At 37.8% G+C, this 18,667-nt stretch overlaps 1 protein-coding gene across 1 annotated transcript; it reads left to right on the plus strand.

The window, feature by feature from the left end:
- The first annotated feature begins 58 nt into the window (after positions 1-58).
- On the plus strand, positions 59-16,053 carry Fancb (FA complementation group B). Its single transcript, XM_021153675.1, has 9 exons — positions 59-277; positions 1,471-2,487; positions 5,619-5,771; positions 6,782-6,874; positions 10,594-10,737; positions 11,792-11,955; positions 14,098-14,525; positions 14,642-14,876; positions 15,552-16,053. Exons 2-9 carry the CDS (start codon positions 1,558-1,560, stop codon positions 15,964-15,966), a joined length of 2,562 nt encoding a protein of 853 aa, XP_021009334.1. The 5' UTR covers positions 59-277; positions 1,471-1,557; the 3' UTR covers positions 15,967-16,053.
- Positions 16,054-18,667: the final 2,614 nt, after the last annotated feature.

Here is an 18,667-nt window from a genome sequence, read left to right on the forward strand (position 1 = left end):
CTTTTCCCTGAAGCTCAGCCCCTACAGCTCAGCTGGCCATTTGCTTCCACCACTCGGAGGCTCCGCCCCTCTCAGGTCCCCTCTGGCTACCACCTCCTGCAGGCTTTGCCGCCTGAGTTGTTCAGGCAACTATTGGGCCGGTTGTCCCAGCGTGCAATGCGCGGGCGGGAGGTTTGGAGTCACTTGGTGCAACTGGAACGTGGCAATTTGGTAGCCTTGGAGAACTGGTTTTGTTTTGGTTTGGTTTTCTCCTGACTGCTCGCAGATAACTTGCATTGTGAGTATTCGCTATATTTGGCGATTATTTCTGTTAAGGTTCTTTTGGCTGTGGTGTCTGGCTTTATAGTGCTGGCAACTTTGTCTGTAGCCCAGGTTGGCCTCCCCTCTCAGGTATGAGTTTTCTGTGTCTGTCTCTCTGATCCAGATTACAGGTATAACCACCACAGTTGTGGACTGGGAGACGCTCACAAGGCAACCGTCTTTGAACTCTGAGTTAAGTGGTTATAGAAAGTTAAAAGGAAAGATGTTATTTTGAGTTACTTGTTCTTAACGAGGTGGGGGTAGACTCTTGTTCCTGCCATGTAAGTGACATTTGTGGGTGTCACAGCTCTAGAATGGGACTGTATCGGATTTTTAATGGGGAAAAGCCAACGATGCTGCCAAGCTTGCAGGACAGGTCGCAATACTTATCCAGGGTGAAATGCAAACATTGCCAAGACTGGTAAAAGCTTAGATTTATAAAGTACTACAAGAAACTACTAGCTTTGGTGGTTTAGTTGAACATAACAATGCTGCCTTTCTTAAAAATTGACCAATACTGAAGACCACTTGTACTGTAAATTAGAGAAAACGTTTTCCCAGGCACTGGGGATGTAGATCACAGGTAATAGGTTGGAGATGCAGTTGCCAAAGAAACACATTTCAGTTCATTGCTGGGTTAAAATCTGTACTCATCTGTTTCATAAATTAGTTGTTCATTGTACCCACATTGCGGGGCGGGGGGGGGGGTGCGCGAATGTGTGTGCCCTCTCGAGTGCATGGTACACAGATGAATGTCACAGGATAGTTTTCTGGAGTTGTTCTTACCTTCTACTCTGCTGAGGCAGAGTCTTTCTAATTTCTGCTGCTGCTTTGCATATTGCAGCTTTATAATTCCTGTGGGCTTTTAGGAGGGGGTGTCTCTGTCTCCCATCTCAGGAAAGGAATACACTGATCGCAGGGCACATCACTGTATCAGGGTTGTTTTTTGTTTGTTTGTTTGTTTTTTTCCCTAGTGAACTCTGCTCCTCCCACTTATTCAGACATGCACAGCTAAGCACCTTTACCCATTTCTCTGACAGAAGGTACTTTAAAGAGAACATCTAAGATCTATTAGCTAGCATGTGATCAGTAAGTTTCTAACAACATTTGTTTCATTCTGTATCTGTTCTATTTAGTCTCTCTCTCTCTCTCTCTTTTTTTTTTCTTTAGGATTAAAGGCCTCAACTGGAATCCACTTGCATTTGGAACTGGATCAACACAGAGACTTGATGCATTAGCGTAGCTGGCAAACAAGCAATGCCATTTAATGAGCAAGCAAAGTTCTTGTGCTATCATGGGGAAATCCTTGTCTTTCAGTTGTCCCGAGGAGAGCTTGCAGATTTAGAAACGCCTACAGACCCATTGGTCTTAGGTGTCAAAAGGATGATGTTTGACAGAGAGACTAGTACATTCCTTCTAATATCCACTGTTTGTTTAAACATCAACGAGAAAGAGTCTCATTTAAAAATTCTGTCTTGTAACTGTGTGTCAGATTTCAGAACTAGAATTAACCTTCCTTGCATTTTGATACAATGTAGAAAGTACAATAGTAAAGCTTTCAAATATTATATAGTGTTTCTTCACAATCTCAACAGATTGGAGAGACTTTTGAGTTTTGAACTAAACCATGCATTGGATGAGAACACAAAGATCTTTGACGGCCCTATAGTGTTTTGGCAGTATCTCAACCAGTTCTTCTATATCTCTTCCGAAATTGGGAAAGTTACTAATATATCCGTTATGCTTTCCTCTATTGAGTGGATCGGTGAGATTGAAAATTTTGGCCTAGGTTTCTTGGGGCTAGCAGAACCATCTGAGGATAAATGTACCCAAAAGCTTTCAGAATCAGATTATGAATTTTCCAATTCCAGCCTTTGTGCATATGCTCTTAAAAGTCAAGAAATGTTAAGCAATGGTTACCTGATCCCTCTTGCTTACAGTACTATGGTAACTCACGTGCATGTCTGTGCGGCTGAGATGGTTGACCACCAGTTAAGAACATCTCTGATTGCCCTGACTCGAAAGAATCAGCTCATTTTGTTTCAAAATGGCATTCCTGTAAGAGCATGTCAGCTTCCATTTCCAGGTCCCCATTCAGTTCAGATTCTAGATGCAGGGAAAAGAAACCGATTTTTCATCGTGTCATTCCCATCCAAGGCTTGTGCTGTTTCAGAAAAGAAATTTAAGGTATGGGGCTTAATCTCACTCTTCTAATAGTTCTGTTTGTAATCTTGGGCTTTTCTTATATTTTGCTTTATTTTGTTTTTGTTTTGTTTTGTTTTGTTTGAAACAACTGGATCTGTAAATTTTCCAGTCCGCATTCTTGGCCTCCTGAGTCTTAGTTTTACAGCTTTGTGCTACCATCATGCTCAACGGTTTCTAGACTTTCTAAGCATTTCCATTTTGTTAGTCAGTTTTTAATCATTAGTCTTTGTAGATGATTCTTCTTTTTATGTTTTTCATTGTTTTTCAATGTATAGGAGTACATTGTAGCTGTCTTTAGACACACTAGAAGAGGGTATAGATCCCATTATAGAAGGTTGTGAGCCACCATGTGATTACTGGAAATTGAACTCAGGACTTCTGGAAGAGCAGTCAGTGCTCTTAACCACTGAGCCATCTCTCCAGCCCATTTTGTTTTGTTTGTTTTTTTTCTTAAAGTTGTCTGTATTCTACCTGATAGTGGTTTGGGGCCTTGGTGTTTGAAGTCATAAAGGCTTTGAGTTTGGATGCATAAATGTATAACTTTAATTATATTTATTTGTCCTTTTATTATAACTATAATTTTTATTAGTATAACCATATTGGAATGCCTAAGTTAGAGGAAGTACAGTAATTATATTTGAACTATTATACTTAGCAATTAAGGCAAAACAATACATATGGTGGAATTAAAAATGGAATGGAACATTTGCTAATATTGAACTCTGAGCCTATACTATTTATGGCCATGTGTGAGAGGTTTTTGATTAATAGAATGAATACTTTATTAAATTATAAAATTATCCTTTTAATAGCAGTTTTGTCCCCATATAGACTTTTTCCTTGTGTTAGCCCTGAATTTGTTCAGTCTACATTATTCCAGGAAGGAATTGAGTAGCTTACAAAAATACAAATGAGCATCAACTCAAGTGAATAATGAAAATCTAAGTCATTCAATACTGCATTTGCTCCCAGACAAGCCCTTCATAAAAGCCCCAGGGGTATTTAATTCAGTGATAGGACTACATTTTCTCTTAGGCTTTCTCTCAAGTGGAAACTGTACCTGTAAGTTTTGACAAGAATCTGTTTAGTGAACATTTCAAATTTGAGCCCATTGTCAGGTATGCACAGATATTTGTATTTTTCAATAGAAGATTCATATGTTTTGTAGTTGTACTGTCTAATATAGCCACCAGCCCTATGGAGTTATTGAGTATTTGAGATGTGAGTGCTCAGAATTAAAATGTATTAATAATATGAATTCAATCTGAGATTTCAGACTTAGTAAAGGACTGGGTATGGTGCCACATCTCAACAGTGGGGAAACCAAGGCTGAACTAATACAATCCTGTCTTTGAAAGAAAGGATGTAGTAAAAATGCAGGAAAATATTGTGATTCCTAATTGATTATATTGACTTGAAATGGTAATGTTCTGAATATTCTAGGTTAGATAACCAGCCTTCCATATCTAAGTGTTCTACATACATTGATTCTGCCAACTGCAGATTTAAAACATTTGACACAAACTGGGGTTTTATGGAATATATATAAACTCTTTCCTTGTCCCTATTCCCTATCTAGTTCAGTATAACCACTGTAATGTTGAATTTTCATTGTATTTGACATCTTAAATAATCTAGATGTTTTATAGTATGTGGCAGAATGTGGGTATTATTATTGTTGTTGTTCTTGTTATTGATTTTTTTGAGGCAGAGTTTCTCTGTGTAGCCCTGGCTATCCTGGAATACACTTTGTAGACTAGGATGGTCTTGAATTCTGATATCCATCTGCCTCTGTCTCCTGAGTGCTGGAACTTAAGCCATGCACCACCATGCTTGGCTGATTATATACAAATTCTATACCAATAAAAATCAACAGATTTTTTTTAATCTAGAGAGGGTTTAGGAGTGAATCTTCCACTTACACTGAAAGGTGACTATATTAAAATTATCTTTACCTTTTTACTGAAAGTTTAAAATTATATATGTGCTTCCCATTTTTGGTTCAGTTCTACTTGTATTAAATAGCAGTGCTTGAAAGAGTCATTGCAAATATGCTTGTACATTCATGGATAAGTTCTTTGGTGTTTAAATGCCCTAGGAACCCTAGGAAAGTTAGGATCTACAGCCATAAAATCTCCCCAGCATGACTGCTACACATGAGCTGAACACATGAAACGGATTTTGATTGTCAGTGTCTTCTTTCTGTAGTTCATTATGCCCCGGAATTGTGGGAAGGCGTGTGGGTTTTCAGATATGCCACCTCCCTATACAAGTGGAGAATCACAGCTTTAGAACGCAGTACTGTAGGATCAGGGTTGGTACTTTATTATGTAGATTGAAGTGCCCTATTTACACTCTTCTGAGGCATAATCCACCTTCCCCGGTCATCTAGGTAACAGGTCTATGTTCCTTGGATTCTAAGTGGGAAGTTGAGCTATTATGCCTAAGGGAGGTGATCTGATACTTGTGTTAAAAGCCTTTAGCTCTACGGACCTTTAAGAAATCTATTTTAAACTCCTCGTCTGCTATTCTATTTTAAATGTAACAGATCATTCTATTTAGGTAGAATGCTTCTAGGTGTCCTGCTGTTTATCCCTGATAATAACAGTGCCTCTTCCACCACCACTGGGGTAAAGCTGTTAAGTTCATCACCTTTCAATTATCAGGGATACTGACTTCCTCAGGAAATTGGTCTGATTGTAAACAGCATATCAACGGAGGCTTATGGGAAATAGGTCGTCCTTAAATTAACCATGCTGTAGAAAAGACTCTTTACTACAGTTTTACTCATGCTAAATGCTAGGCTTCCCAAAGTGTTAGTTATGGGAAGTGATTGAATTTGTACACAGATCATAAGATTTTAAATATAGAAATTGAGATGATAAAAGCCTTTAGATAAGCTCTGACAAAATATGACGTTAATATCTCAGTATTTGGTTTTGGATCTATAGTAGCTTTATCTTTAGCGTTTATAGTGCTACTTTCATTGGTCATTTGTAAGAATGAAGTTAACAGTTTAAAACTGTGTGGAACAAAAAGACTTACCAGTTGGTTTACATTTCTTTTTTTTTTTTTTTTTCTGTATTCTTCCTGTAATGCTGCCTTTCTTTCAGGTTGTTGCTAAGTGGGAACAACTTAGCTTAGTACTGGTGAATGACTTTGCTGGAGTTGGAACTGAACAAGTACTGGTCGTTTTTGAGGACTCTCTGGATGCAGATCAGCTGACCTCATTTACAGTAACAGATTTTGTCAAAATATGGTATTCAGTAAGTTCTGTTTATGTAGTATGGTTGTTAGTATATGTATATAGATATATGATATATGTTTTATATTGTTTATTTTAATATACTAAGTATGTTATATACTTAATATGAGATACATATAGAGAGATATAATATATATAAATTATAGTCATTTTAGTACTTAAATGCTTACTCCTCTATTGAAATAGTACTCTATTGAAATAGTTATGATTTCATACTTTAAAGTTCTAAAATTATATCAGTGAATCTTTTATATGTTATCCTTCTCAACAAATGTTATATAAATTGATCATGTTTTTTTATATAAACTTGTTTACATATGGCATACCTAATGGTCACTCAAATGTCAGTAGTGCTGTATTTTGCTTCTGAAATACCATTTTGTACCAGTAAGCAGTATTGCCTTGGTGAAGGAATAAAAGAGCATGGAGCTCCTTCTGAAAAGAGGAAAGGGGTGATGTGAGATGGCTTAGTGATGAGGGCCTGATGACCAGAGTTGTATGCCTGGAACCTACGTGGCAGGAGAAAGCTGACGGCCACAGGTTGTCCTCTGACCTCCACATACACGCCAGGACACGTGCTGTGAAATAAACAAATGGAATGAATGCCATAAATGCTTTAAAGTACAAGGAAGAGGTGAAGCAACCTTGAAACTTTTATCACAAGGTGGATTATTCTCCCCGAAGTTTCAGCTCTAAGCAGAATGGGAATCTCTGCCAATGGTTTTCTGTCTGTCTTTCTGTCTGTTTGTTTGTACAGTGAAGATACTTGTTCTTTGCTCTAGGGTTTCTGGAAAGTAATGAGCTGATACTTTGTGATACAGTATACAAATTTGAGGTGGTAACAGTAGGGCCCACAGTGATACTTGCCTAATTTCCAGATGTTGAAAACACATTATTTCTTTTTTCATGAGGAACTGTCCTTTGGGTAAATCTGGTTTGCTTTTTTTTATTTTTTTATCCTCTGAATTTTCAATTTATTTCACAATTTGTGTTGCTGTTTTCTGTCATTAGACCAAACCACTGGATTGCTGTGAAGACCCTTTGGCTGAAGAGGAGCACGAAAATTATTATTTGGTGCTTCCAGCACTGGAAGGCCAATTATACGTTAGTGTCTCTGTTCCCTGGTTACCTCTGAGTTTGTTTTTGTTTTGTTTTGTTTTTTTTCATTAACGAGCTCTAACTGAAGCACATAGCATTGAAAGAAACATGCTTGTGGGATTAAGCAGCTCTGTGTTTAGACAAAAGGGGTATTTTAGAGAACTCTATGTTTGGGGCACAGATGTAAAAAACCAATTAATACCATGAAGGTAGATTGTGGTGTTTTAGGCCTGTGATTTTGCACTTGAAAAGGTGAGGCAGGGTAATTGTTATTTTGAGTCCACCTTTGTCTATACACAGTCCCAGGACAGCTGAGTCAATACAAGACCTGTCTCAAAAATAATAGCACAAACTATTGTGATGCTACATATAAGTATGTTGTCTAGAAACGATAACATTTTGTTCTAGGATTTAGTAGGGTTGACAAGCTCTATGAACAAAAATCAAAGAAGCCCAGTTTTGGAAGCATTGTGGTGTAAAAGATCAGTAGTATGTTTTAGTGTGTCTCTTAGAGGAGCAATGAATATAGTGACTTAGAGCACATTAAACAAGTAGCAGTCTACTCTCATCTTCTTCCTAATGACATTCTCTACAAAAGCCAGGCATAGTAGCACATGCCTGTATCCACAGCACTTGAGAGAAATAAGAGTTTAAGGTCAGTATATACCAACTTCCACGCCAGCATAGATGAGACTAAGTCAGACCAACCATCAAAGTCCCTGTAAAAGAATTACTGCTTTTAGCTAAATGTACCAGCCATATAGCACTCTGTTAGTTTTCATTACTGACAACATTCCTAACATAATGTCCAAGGCAACAGTTCTCAACCTGTGGGTTAAAATGCCTTTGAGAGTCACATATCAGATAACCCTGCATATCTGAATTTTTTTTTCATTACAGTTCCTAACAGTAGCGAAATTACAGTTAGGAAATTAGAACAAAATAATTTTATGGTTGGGAGTCACCAACAACACGAGGAACTGTTTTAGAGGGACGAAGCATTAAGAAGGCTGAGAACCACTGCTCTAAGGAAGGGATTTCTTTGGATACCAGTTTCAGAGAATTCAGTCCCTGCCTGGCCAGCAGCAGTTGCTTAGGGCTTCAGATGAAGCAGCATATTGGGACAGGAGGGGCATGGTGGAACACAGCCACCCATCTCATGGTAGCCATGAACCAGAGTATACCTGGGTTAATGTGCATCTTTCTTTTTCCTCTTTTGGCCTATAGGGTGATGCTCTGTCACATCCAGAGTTTCCCATGCCCCCTTTAGTTATTATTCTTGGAAATACCCTCACAGATCATGTGTTCATTAATCTTTTTGTCAACTTGACAAAAGAAGCCGGGTTATCTGGAAAGTGGAAATTCTTTTAGTGACTGTTCTTCCCCTACTTCTCATTTTACACGGGATGAAATCTACAGACCCAGAAAGATTAAATGCCTCAGAGTTAAAAAACTATAGAGTCCATTGCATCAACTTAGTTGTTAGCAGGGAAGAACATGGAGGACCCACACCAGGAAGAGACGATTGCGTATGTAGCAAATGTTGATGTCATTGTTCATGATGTCCCACAAGTAGACACAACACAAATGCTAGTCACCAGAAGTTCAGTGTAATCATAGGCTGGAATGGTGTCAAACACTAAAAAGGAACATCGACAGCTGTTAGGGACAGCATGAGCAACCTTAAAAGCTGATGGACACACAATTGTCCAATTGAGGCAATGGTCAGAAACAATATAAGCCTAAAAACTCTCCTCAGGAACATGGAGAAAATGTGCTAAAATTCAGAGGCAAAGCAAAGTTCCGGTAAGACTCCAGGGTAGTGTTGACTCCTAGAAAGAAAAAAAAAATGTTCAGGCCTCTCCTGCAGCTCCTAGAATCTATACATTTACTTGGATGAAATTTTGTGGGTGCTGACTGCATTTTTAGACTTCACACTTTTCCAAATTGTGCCATTTGGGGACTGTGTAGTAGAGTTCACAATAAGGAATTTTAAAGCAGGGCTCAGTGTCAAGTAGGGCAGTCTGTTCCTATGTCAGGGTTTGGTTTGGATTTCTGGTTGAAAGGAGATAAAAGAAAACAGTTCTTACCATATGTGGGAAAATTCTGGAAAGGTAAGCAATCTATTGGTTCCAGGATTATTTGTCTACAAAAAGACGACTAGGAACCCTTTGATATTGATTATATTTCATACAGTGAGCTTGGTTTAGTTTTATGGTTTAATAACCAAGCTTCACAATATTTGAAACTAGAGATTTGCTATTTTTGTCCTGGAACACAGGGGACAGGATGAGAAAACCAGATAGAGGCCAGTGTTAGTTTCAGGTGGTTCATTTTCAGTCAGCCCACCTTGAATAGGTACATCTCCTCCCACCTAAATTATAAGTACCCAAGTATATGAGTGATAGAGTATGAGCAGTCTGAAGCCAGGAGAGCTAGGCCAACCTGAGATGCTTCAAAATATTAACTAGACACATTACACACTTTGTAATGAGGTAAAAGCTAAAAAGTTTTTGAAATATGGTAGAACATTTTATTGGAAACTGTATTAATATTTAAACAGTCTCACATGTCTATCTAAATGAAACAACTTAAGTCAATCCAAATGACAAAACTGCTTTAGTAGCAAAGCATAGTCCACGATTATTTTCATCCTTAGAGCTAAAATCTAAGAATCTTGTACAGTAAAAGATATATCGCTCTATGCCCTGTTCTGAGCCAAAGTTAGTTTCTTCAGTAGTTCTTAGCAGAGTTTTCTTTTTGTTTTTGTTTTTTTGTTTGTTTGTTTTTGTCAGTAGAGGGTTGTGTTTATAAAAAAGAGGAGAGTATGTTCTATGGGGGTGTGGTAAGGTATGGGGGAAGGCGGTGCCTTAGCAGGCCCATGCCAAGGCATCCCTTCCCCTTGAGGGACCAGCCACAATTTCAGTATACTATAGAACAGAGTTTATTCAGGGCATAGGGAAAGGAGTTAAGAGGGTAGCAGAGCAGAGAGGAGAGAGTAAAGGCCGGCCATGAGTGAAGAGGGGGGAAGGGAATGGGGAGAGAAATGGGAAGGCAAGCAGGAAAAGAGCAAGGGAGGAGCAAGAGACCAAGAGAGGGAGGAGGGGGCAAGCAGCCCCTCTAATAGTGGGTCAGGCCTACCTGGCTGTTGCCAGGTAACTGTGGGGAGGAGCTTACCTGGCTGTTGCCAGGTAGCTGTAGAGCAGAGCTTAGAATGCTAACATAGAGTATAGCAGGACAAAACAAAATAAGGCAAATTATGAATATCACTATATCTTACCTTTACATTTTTGTTGTAAAAAGTATATGAACAGACTTTCAAACTTCAGGTTAACTTTTCTATTCAGGATGTTTTTACTCATCTAAACACTGTTTTGAAACAAGTTCTTTCAAAAAGAAAAAGAGGTTTTGTTGTTTTGTTTTATAAATGTAACAATGTTGTGAGGCCTCGGTTTTATTCAGAGTGGTATGTGTTACTAGCTCCGCAATAAAATGGATACTACTGTATGGAGATTCTCAACTTAGTGACTAAACTCCATAGCAGTTACTTCTAGAATCCTGCTGTGAACACAAAGTAACTCTCTTGTTAAGAGTAACAGTCTATAAACAAAAGAGCTTTTCTCTGCAAGGGTTCTCTGTAGAGGTTATCTGGAGGAAGGACTTCCTGGACTTACAATACGTCCTGTTGAAATTGTGAGTGACTTTTTTTTCTTTTTGTTTTACAGAATTCTTTTATTTTTCTTAACAAAATCCAGGAGCATATCTCTTTAAAGGATAAATTTATTGCCAAGTCTTGGAAGGCTCTTTTAAACGCAGTTTATGGGAAAGGTGACAGTATGCCAAGTGACGAAGAGGTTATGTTAGAACAGGTAAACTTAATCATGTGATTTCTTTTTTTTTTTTAAATTTAATTGTCATTTAATCAATTGACAATGTACGATTATTGAAGGAATTTATTTAAATTAGAATAAAGTAGAAAATATTGCTTATTGGATTGGAAAGAAGAGTAACCAAGCAATGTTCATAATATTAAAAAACACTGGTTTCAGGAGCTCAATATTTTATTGGTCTATTTCAGTTCAAAGCCAGCTCTACCACTTTGTAGCTGTGTGACTTCAAACAAGTTACTCAACCTCTCTAGCTCATTTGTCTTAGGTGTAAAATGTAGAGACTACTACAACTGGCAAAGGCTACTCTGCTTATTATGAGGGTTTAATGTATTGACGCACAGATGGTACTTAGACATCAAAGTAATCGATTCAATGAGTAAGAGTTATTTCTCCTAACCCTGTGCATTCTATTCAAATTGTAATCCTGTGTTTATGGAAATGACTTGAGAATGGTCAGGAGAGTAATGATAAAACTTCAGCAGAATTCTATAAACTACCCATAAAAGGATAATTTAGTTAGTTTTATTAATGCAGAAGTTCAGATCTTGAGCTCAGTGCAAGTCACATACTGGATTGTTTTCACCATACTTGCGGTGTATATTGTCAAACTTTATTAAAGTCCAGTTTTATGTCCCTACTGGCTCTATATTGGATAAGTCTTCTTCCACTCAGGCTGGGATTCTTGACCTGAGTATACAATTGCTTCATGAATTTTATTTTAGTAAGTTATATGTAACCTCTAACTTTTAAGTTATTTTATTATGTTCATTATTTATTATTATGCCCTATTATAATTTATTTTAAAAAGCTTCTGTGGTGTCTAGCCTATTGACATTGCAATATGGTGCAATCATCTACAAACATATTGGGCTGTATTCATGGCTATCTTCGGAAGGATGTGGTCTATGGTTCCCAAGGCCAGCATGTTTTATCAAGCCATAAAGCTACAAAGCACATGTGCCTTATATACATTTCAGTGAGTCAGTGTATTTTTTTTCTTTTTTAGTCATCTATTTTAACATTTTTCTTTAAGGACAGTCTTGTTCCTTTCTGTGATGAAGGTGAAGACAGTGTCCTTACCCCTGAGGAAAACTTACCAGACAATATTCCAGAGCCAGAACATATTGTAGAGCAGACCTGGTGCCATGTACTCGATGATGACTTAGTTGTGGGCGCAAAAGTCACATCTTTGAAGGAGTAAGTACATTTTCATGTAATAATGCCACAGGGATGCTGGATACCAGCACTGCCTAGTAGACATCCGCTCAAGGCACGTGCAATTTTAATTGTTCCAGTAGCCTTATTAAAAATTGAAAGAAAGCAAGTGGAATTAATTTCAATATTTGATTGGCTCCCTTCTGCCCAAAGTTTCATTTCAACATAATACTCAGGACAAAAAAAATATTAATGATCTATTTGTTTTCATTTTGAGCTTTTGAAATTTGGTTTGTATGAGACATTGCAATTCACACTTGCTATCTTTCTCGTTAAATAACAGTCTCTAATAATAGTGGATTTTTCTCCTTTGGGCTAGAATCCATAGAGAGGAAAATAATATCTGCTGTTTCCACCATACTGGGGATCCACAAATGTGCATGCAGAGAAAGAAAAGGTTGGAATGATTCTGCTAGTATGTAGATTCAACTGTCCTAACAGTAATGGAGTCCAAGCAACTTACTTAGTGATTGGCTTCCACTTAATCTTGTTTCAGTGAGTCTCTTTTGGTTTCCCGAGACAAGATCTTCCTCTGTAGCCTAAGTTGATCTAGATCCCTGTTTTGCCCACCCTGGCTTCAAACTCTTGATTCTCATGTCCCAGCTATTGCAGCTACAGGGTTCCAAGTGTGTGTTACTATGCCTGCTTGTTGACTGACTTCTAAGATGTTTAGGCGATGGACCATATAGGGTTTGGGCTTTTTGTTTCACGTGGTGACTTAGGTGCATCTATTTTCTAGGATACAAGTTTTGCAAACCTGAATATGTGTGCTGTTTCTTCATGTAATGTATATTTTGAAACTCTGCCTTTCCCCCTGTAAAGTCCTATGGGCTGACTTTACTGATTTCATGCTGTGCTAATCCCCTTACGTGTTTCCCTGTCACCTTTATTTTTTTTCAAAATCAGAAGTGTGATCGAAAGGCTGAGCCAGAGTGACATTGGAATTTATGCTAAGGGTTTGTACTTCATAGATGGTGCCTTCTTTCATCAGGAAGCATGTAAAAGTGCTTTGGGATTTAGCAGCCAGAATAACCGTATAAAGCAACGCCCCTCGCTCCTCAGTAGTTACATACTTACATTACAGCCTTAAATATTGTGCTTTGTGGTTAGCCATAGAAGCCTGGACTTAACGTGGAGCTTGCTGGGACCTGGGTAGATTGTTGTTTCTGCGTATTTCTTTATGTGTGGAGATGAGAGCTATCTTTGGTTCATCACTTGACTGTGGAGTATTGTTCTTAATAATAAAACCCAACAGAAATCCATGCTGATACTTTCAATTCGGACTAAAAACTCAATATTCATAGTCTTATCACTACCAGTCTTGTATCTCCATTTCTCCCTGAGTTCTCCGCTATGCCAACAAAATTGCTGTTTTCTTCATTGTGTAATCTATGTATGATATTCAGAGAATCATAATATCAACAGTATGACTATTATAAGTTGTTTCTTTAAAGTTCTTTGAGTAATTTTTAGTATAGTTCAGTAAGTCATGCAGCTTCCTCTTTGGGTGTGTCACCATTCCTTGATAATGTTGATAGAATTGGAATGTGCCTAAATAAACGTACATCAGAGAAGAATTTCTGAAAGATAAGAAATAATCTATATTTATGTTGGATTTTCAATTACTCAGGAGAGTGTAAGACAGAAGTATTTTCATATTTTATGTTAAAGGTTTTTTACTCTAAATTATTACTATAGAACTTAAAAGTGACTAGTTTCTTCTCATTTATTTTTAATATTATTTTATTTATTCCTTGATAATTTCATACAATGTATTGTCATCATATTAACCCTCCTCCCTCAACTCTTCCCCATCAGCTTCCACTTCCCTCCCTACCCAACTTGATGTTATCTCTGCTCCCATTTTTAAAAACAAAAAACCAGCAAGCCTAGTTTATTCTGGCCAGCTCCTCTTGGGTGTGGGGTTGGGCCTACCCAGGAGAGGTCACTGGATTCTTCAAATTTCTGAGGCTTTTCCTCCCAATACTTGAAATATTTTGCCTTGAAATGATTATTCCAAGGAAGGAGGGAATGACTGTTTTGTTGTTTTTGTAAACATTTAATCATCTATTTGATTAAAAAAAAACCATGTACAATAAACCAAATTCTTTTTTTCCCCCACAGATCTAATGAGATGACTTTATCACTGATCATGAGTCAAGGCAACAGGTGCAGTTTTCATCTTGTGAAGTGTCAAAGTCAGGTGGTTAGTTTGAGTATGAATTCTTTTCCAGAAGCATACTTGCTGTCAAAGGAAGCAGGACCAGCCATCAAAAGGATGAAGCTGATCTCTAGTAGCGTGGAAGAGGAAAGCTCTTTTTGCGGCCAGTCATCCAAGGGAGCATCTACACGCATAATCACTGCTGTAACGTCTCTTTCACCCCTTCTAGTATTCAACCAATTGTGTTGCACTGTGCTGCTAAACATTAGTGACAGAGATAATCCTAAAACTACTGTGCATGATTATATTGTCTGTGGCAACCTTGATTTTAATCTACAAGATCTTTTTAGTAAGAACCACCTCCTGGCATTCCCGAAGAAGCAATCAGTAGGTAATTTGAGGGGTCATTTTTGTTGTTGTGTACTTAATTGAATCAGAAGAAATTTAAAAAATGGTTGCTCATAGACAGAATTTAAGGCTCGAACTTGGGCTGTGTTTTTCTTGTAGAACATACAGAGGATCTTTTTTCACTTCTTGGAGTATTGCCCAAGTACCCCTTCTCTGTCACATCACCTACCCATGCCCCGGATTTTATGAAGGTATGGCTCTTGAAACACATGAAATGTGAAAGAATTCAAGAATGTACAGAAATATACCTTTATAAAAAGCTACGAAATTGTGGAGCACTCTTATCCTGGGAGCAGAGAACAGCATCTGACGGAATTTTAACAATATATTGCAGGTAATGCACATCCAGTTCAAACCAGTTCAGAGAAATTTGTGTGTCTGAGTGGTCTAATAACAGTCTCTCAAAGCCAGGTGGGGGCGGTGTATGTCTTTATTCTAGCACTTGGGAGGCAGATGCAAGCAGACTTCTGGAAGTTTAAGGCTAGCCTGCTCTATTGGAAGTTTAAGGCTAGCCTGGTCTATAGAGTGAGTTCCAGGACAGCCATGGCAACACAAGAGAGACCCCATGTTGAAAACAAACAAACAAAAAACAAACATTAGCTCTGTGTAGAACTCTGTGCCGGGACAGGTTGCAGTCATGGCTTGGTATTGTTTGAATGCATAGAAAATTAATGTCTGTTTTAGTCTTTTGTTTTTGTTTTATTTGTTTTTTGAACCTAGTAATTATTTTAGAATTTACCCCATGTCTATAGGGAATATTCAGTAAATACTAAGCTGCTGTTGTTACCAAACAAGTGATACATAATCTGGCCCGTAGGTTGATTGCTACTAGTTAATTGGCATAGGACACGTGTATTGCTATAACGAATATAATATCAATCAAAGCATGCATTTTGATTCTATTGATCTTTGTGTTTATGAATAAATATTAATTGATTGCTAGAGCATTTTGCATGTGGCTGTTTTATGTTGTCACAGTCATGTCATACACACTTGTTTTTTATTTCAGGAGCCAAGGAGTTTTGTTCCAGTGTCTCGACCATCTCATCAAAGTTCTCCCTGAAATATGTTCCTTCAAATATGTGAAGTTCGAAAATGAGGATTTCTTAGTTGATCATTTGTCATCCACTTTGGAGGCAGAACTGGTTACCTTTTGTTCAGTTTCTACCTCTGCCTTTGAGTATGTTAGCGGTGGATATAGCTGTAGAACAAGGAGAACAGATAATAGGGCCATGACGTTTTTAGGGAGAAGGGCCAAAATCCGTCAGACCAAGCGCAAAGTTCAGAGAGAAAGGATACTGAAGCACCTTAATATGACAGTAAATGGCAGCAGCTATGCGGAGATGACTTTGGCATTAGCTGAGATTCAGTTGAAATCAGACCTCATTGTAAAGACACTGGCCAATTTTGTAATTGCACTTTAAAACTCATGATTTAAAATATTCCATAATTATTTGCCTCACTTGTTAGGTTTTGTTAATATAAAGATTAAAGCTTATTATAATTCCTAGTCTTGTTTTGTTTTACTGGGGGTTTTTGTAGTGTGCGTGTGTTTAATGTAGGGTTTCATTTCTCTAATCTAAGCTGTCCTAGAACTAATTACGGAGCCTGAACTTGTCTTATTTACGATTGAAGAAATCCTCCATTCTTAGCCTCTTGAGTTCCGAAATTGCAGGTATGTGCCACTATCTCAGCTCAATTATGAGCTCTGATGACACAATATAGTATTTCTAGTAGAGGAGCAGTTCTTATGTTGTCATTTTGCCTCCCCCTGCTTCTACTAAAGCAAGGGACATTTGTCTATATCCGGAGGCTTTTCTTTTTGTGTGTTAGAATTTGTCAGGCAGCATGTTATGTTTATATAATCAGATAAACAGAGAGAGGGTAACAACCTGTGTTAGTGACACTTTGGACTGGGTGGTTATCTATTGTGGAGCTTTGTTTTGTGCTTAATTGGAGCTTTGGTAGCATCTTTGGCCTCCTCTACCTACTCGATGCCTGAAATATCCCCAGTGTACCTCTGAAGGATTGTTATAGCCAGGATCCTTTGAAATCTTCTGCTATGCAAGGACAGCCCACACAGCAAATAACTAAATCCAATAATCCAAAGAACTGAAATGTAAAGAATTTAGGTTGAGAAATCTTTTCTTAAACTTACCACTTAAGTAAAAAATATTTTGTTCTATTAAAAAAAAAAACCACACAGACTTGCTTCTTTTGTGTATTTTGATGCTTAGTGGAACACGGGGAGTAAAAACAAGCTTCAAGTGGATGAAAATTCAATAAGATTGCCATAAGGCACAGTTTCTTTAAATACCTAGCTCTTCTGGAAAATTAAATGTAGTGACAAGTGAGACTAGCGAGCGAGGCCCTGTTATATTGTATTAATCAGCTGCTCTGAAATTATATAGCTCTAGGAATGTAAAGAACTCGGGACATTTTTCTTAGAAGTACATCTCTCTCAAAGGGCTAAGTGTACCTCATAAGCTGCTCTATTAAAAATAAAACTGTGGGGCTAGGCAGAGAGTTTAGTGGGTTAAAAACCTTTGCCATGCATGGTTGGGGACAGTTCTGATGCTGACATACTACAGAGGCTGGATGCAGAAGCATGCGCCTACTGTGAGAAGAGTAGAGACAGGAGAATTCCCATAAATTCACAGAGACTAGCTTGAGACATTAGTGACAAACTAGAAGAGACTCCATCTCAAACAAGATGGAAGGCGCACTAAACATGTCCCTGTGCTCACATATATTGTACATGCAAAAGAAAATTGAAAATGCTTTTGGATGCCTTCTGAAATCCCAACTACAGGCCAAAACTGAAATATTAAATTCTAACTAAACAGAAGACTGTGGTTCTCAGTAGAGAGAAATTTTCAAGTGAAAAGTCATTAGAGAACTGATATGTAAGATCTAGTGAAAGACATCTGAAAGAGGAAAATTCCACCTACTTTCTCTTTCTAAAAATAATTGTAAGAAAATTTAGCATATGTGTGTTTCTCTGTGTGTCTGTGTGTAATTGCCATGGTATGCATGTGGACTTCAGTGAATGCTTTTGGGAGTCACTCTCTTTTGACCATGTGGGTCCCCGACCCTGGACTCAGGTGCCTAGTGTTTTTACCCAATGAGCCATACTTCTAACCCTGAAAAAGAATTCTTAATAACAAGAGTGTCTGGAAAAGAAAGGAAAGGGGGTGGGTTATAAGCCCGAAAGAAATCTTCTTGGTCCTTTTTGTTCTATTATCCTTGAATAAGATGCTGATTTCCTTCCTAGTTGAAAGAGATAAAGATTATAGAAAACTGGTACTGTATGTTTCATGCATGAGTGCTAATTGCTCTTTCCTTTAGAATTCTCAATACCTAATGATCTGGGTATGTAAATGTTTTGAAAAGAATATAGGTTATTTTCTTGACAACTGTCAGTTTGCCCAAATTCTTTAGAGAAAAAATTCCAAAATACCTTAGTCAGGGTCCAGGTTGAGTAAAGGGTCAAAAAATGTAATATTTATTCACAGATAGCTGTATGCCTATCAGTAATTTTGAAGTACATATAAATATATTCATGTGCATATTTGTACATACATATGATTGTTTTAGTATTAGGGATTAAGCCTTGATTCCCATACCAGCTAAGCAAATACTCTTATCACTCAGCTGTATATACCCAGCTCTTTTACTTTAAAAATTTAATAAATTTTTTAATTAAAATACAATTACATCACTTACACCTCTCTTTCCTCCTTCCCACCACTCCCATGTCTCCACCCCATCTCCCTCTCAAACTAATGGCCTTTTTAAAATTAATATTGTTGTACATATGCAACAAAGATATAGGCAGAGCCTGCTGAGTCTTTTTGTTGTTTGCATGGAAAATGCTGGGCTGACTAGTTGATATTATATAACAAACTAGGGAACTAATCATGGAAGTGGCTACTTGCCTGTAGTTCTTTGTCAAAGGATGAGCCACTTTGAGATTTTCCCATCCTGCATTAGTATATCTGTTGATATGACCATTATTCTGGTCTTGTTTAGGCATGCATATCTGGGAGACACAAGTGTCCCAGCAGACATCCTGGTTGCCTGTCTTCTGTGATGTTCCCGGGTCTTAGTTGCATCTTCTGGGGC

The sequence above is a fragment of the Mus caroli genome, chromosome X, assembly GCF_900094665.2.
Source record: "Mus caroli chromosome X, CAROLI_EIJ_v1.1, whole genome shotgun sequence".
NCBI classification, from domain to species: domain Eukaryota; kingdom Metazoa; phylum Chordata; class Mammalia; order Rodentia; family Muridae; genus Mus; species Mus caroli.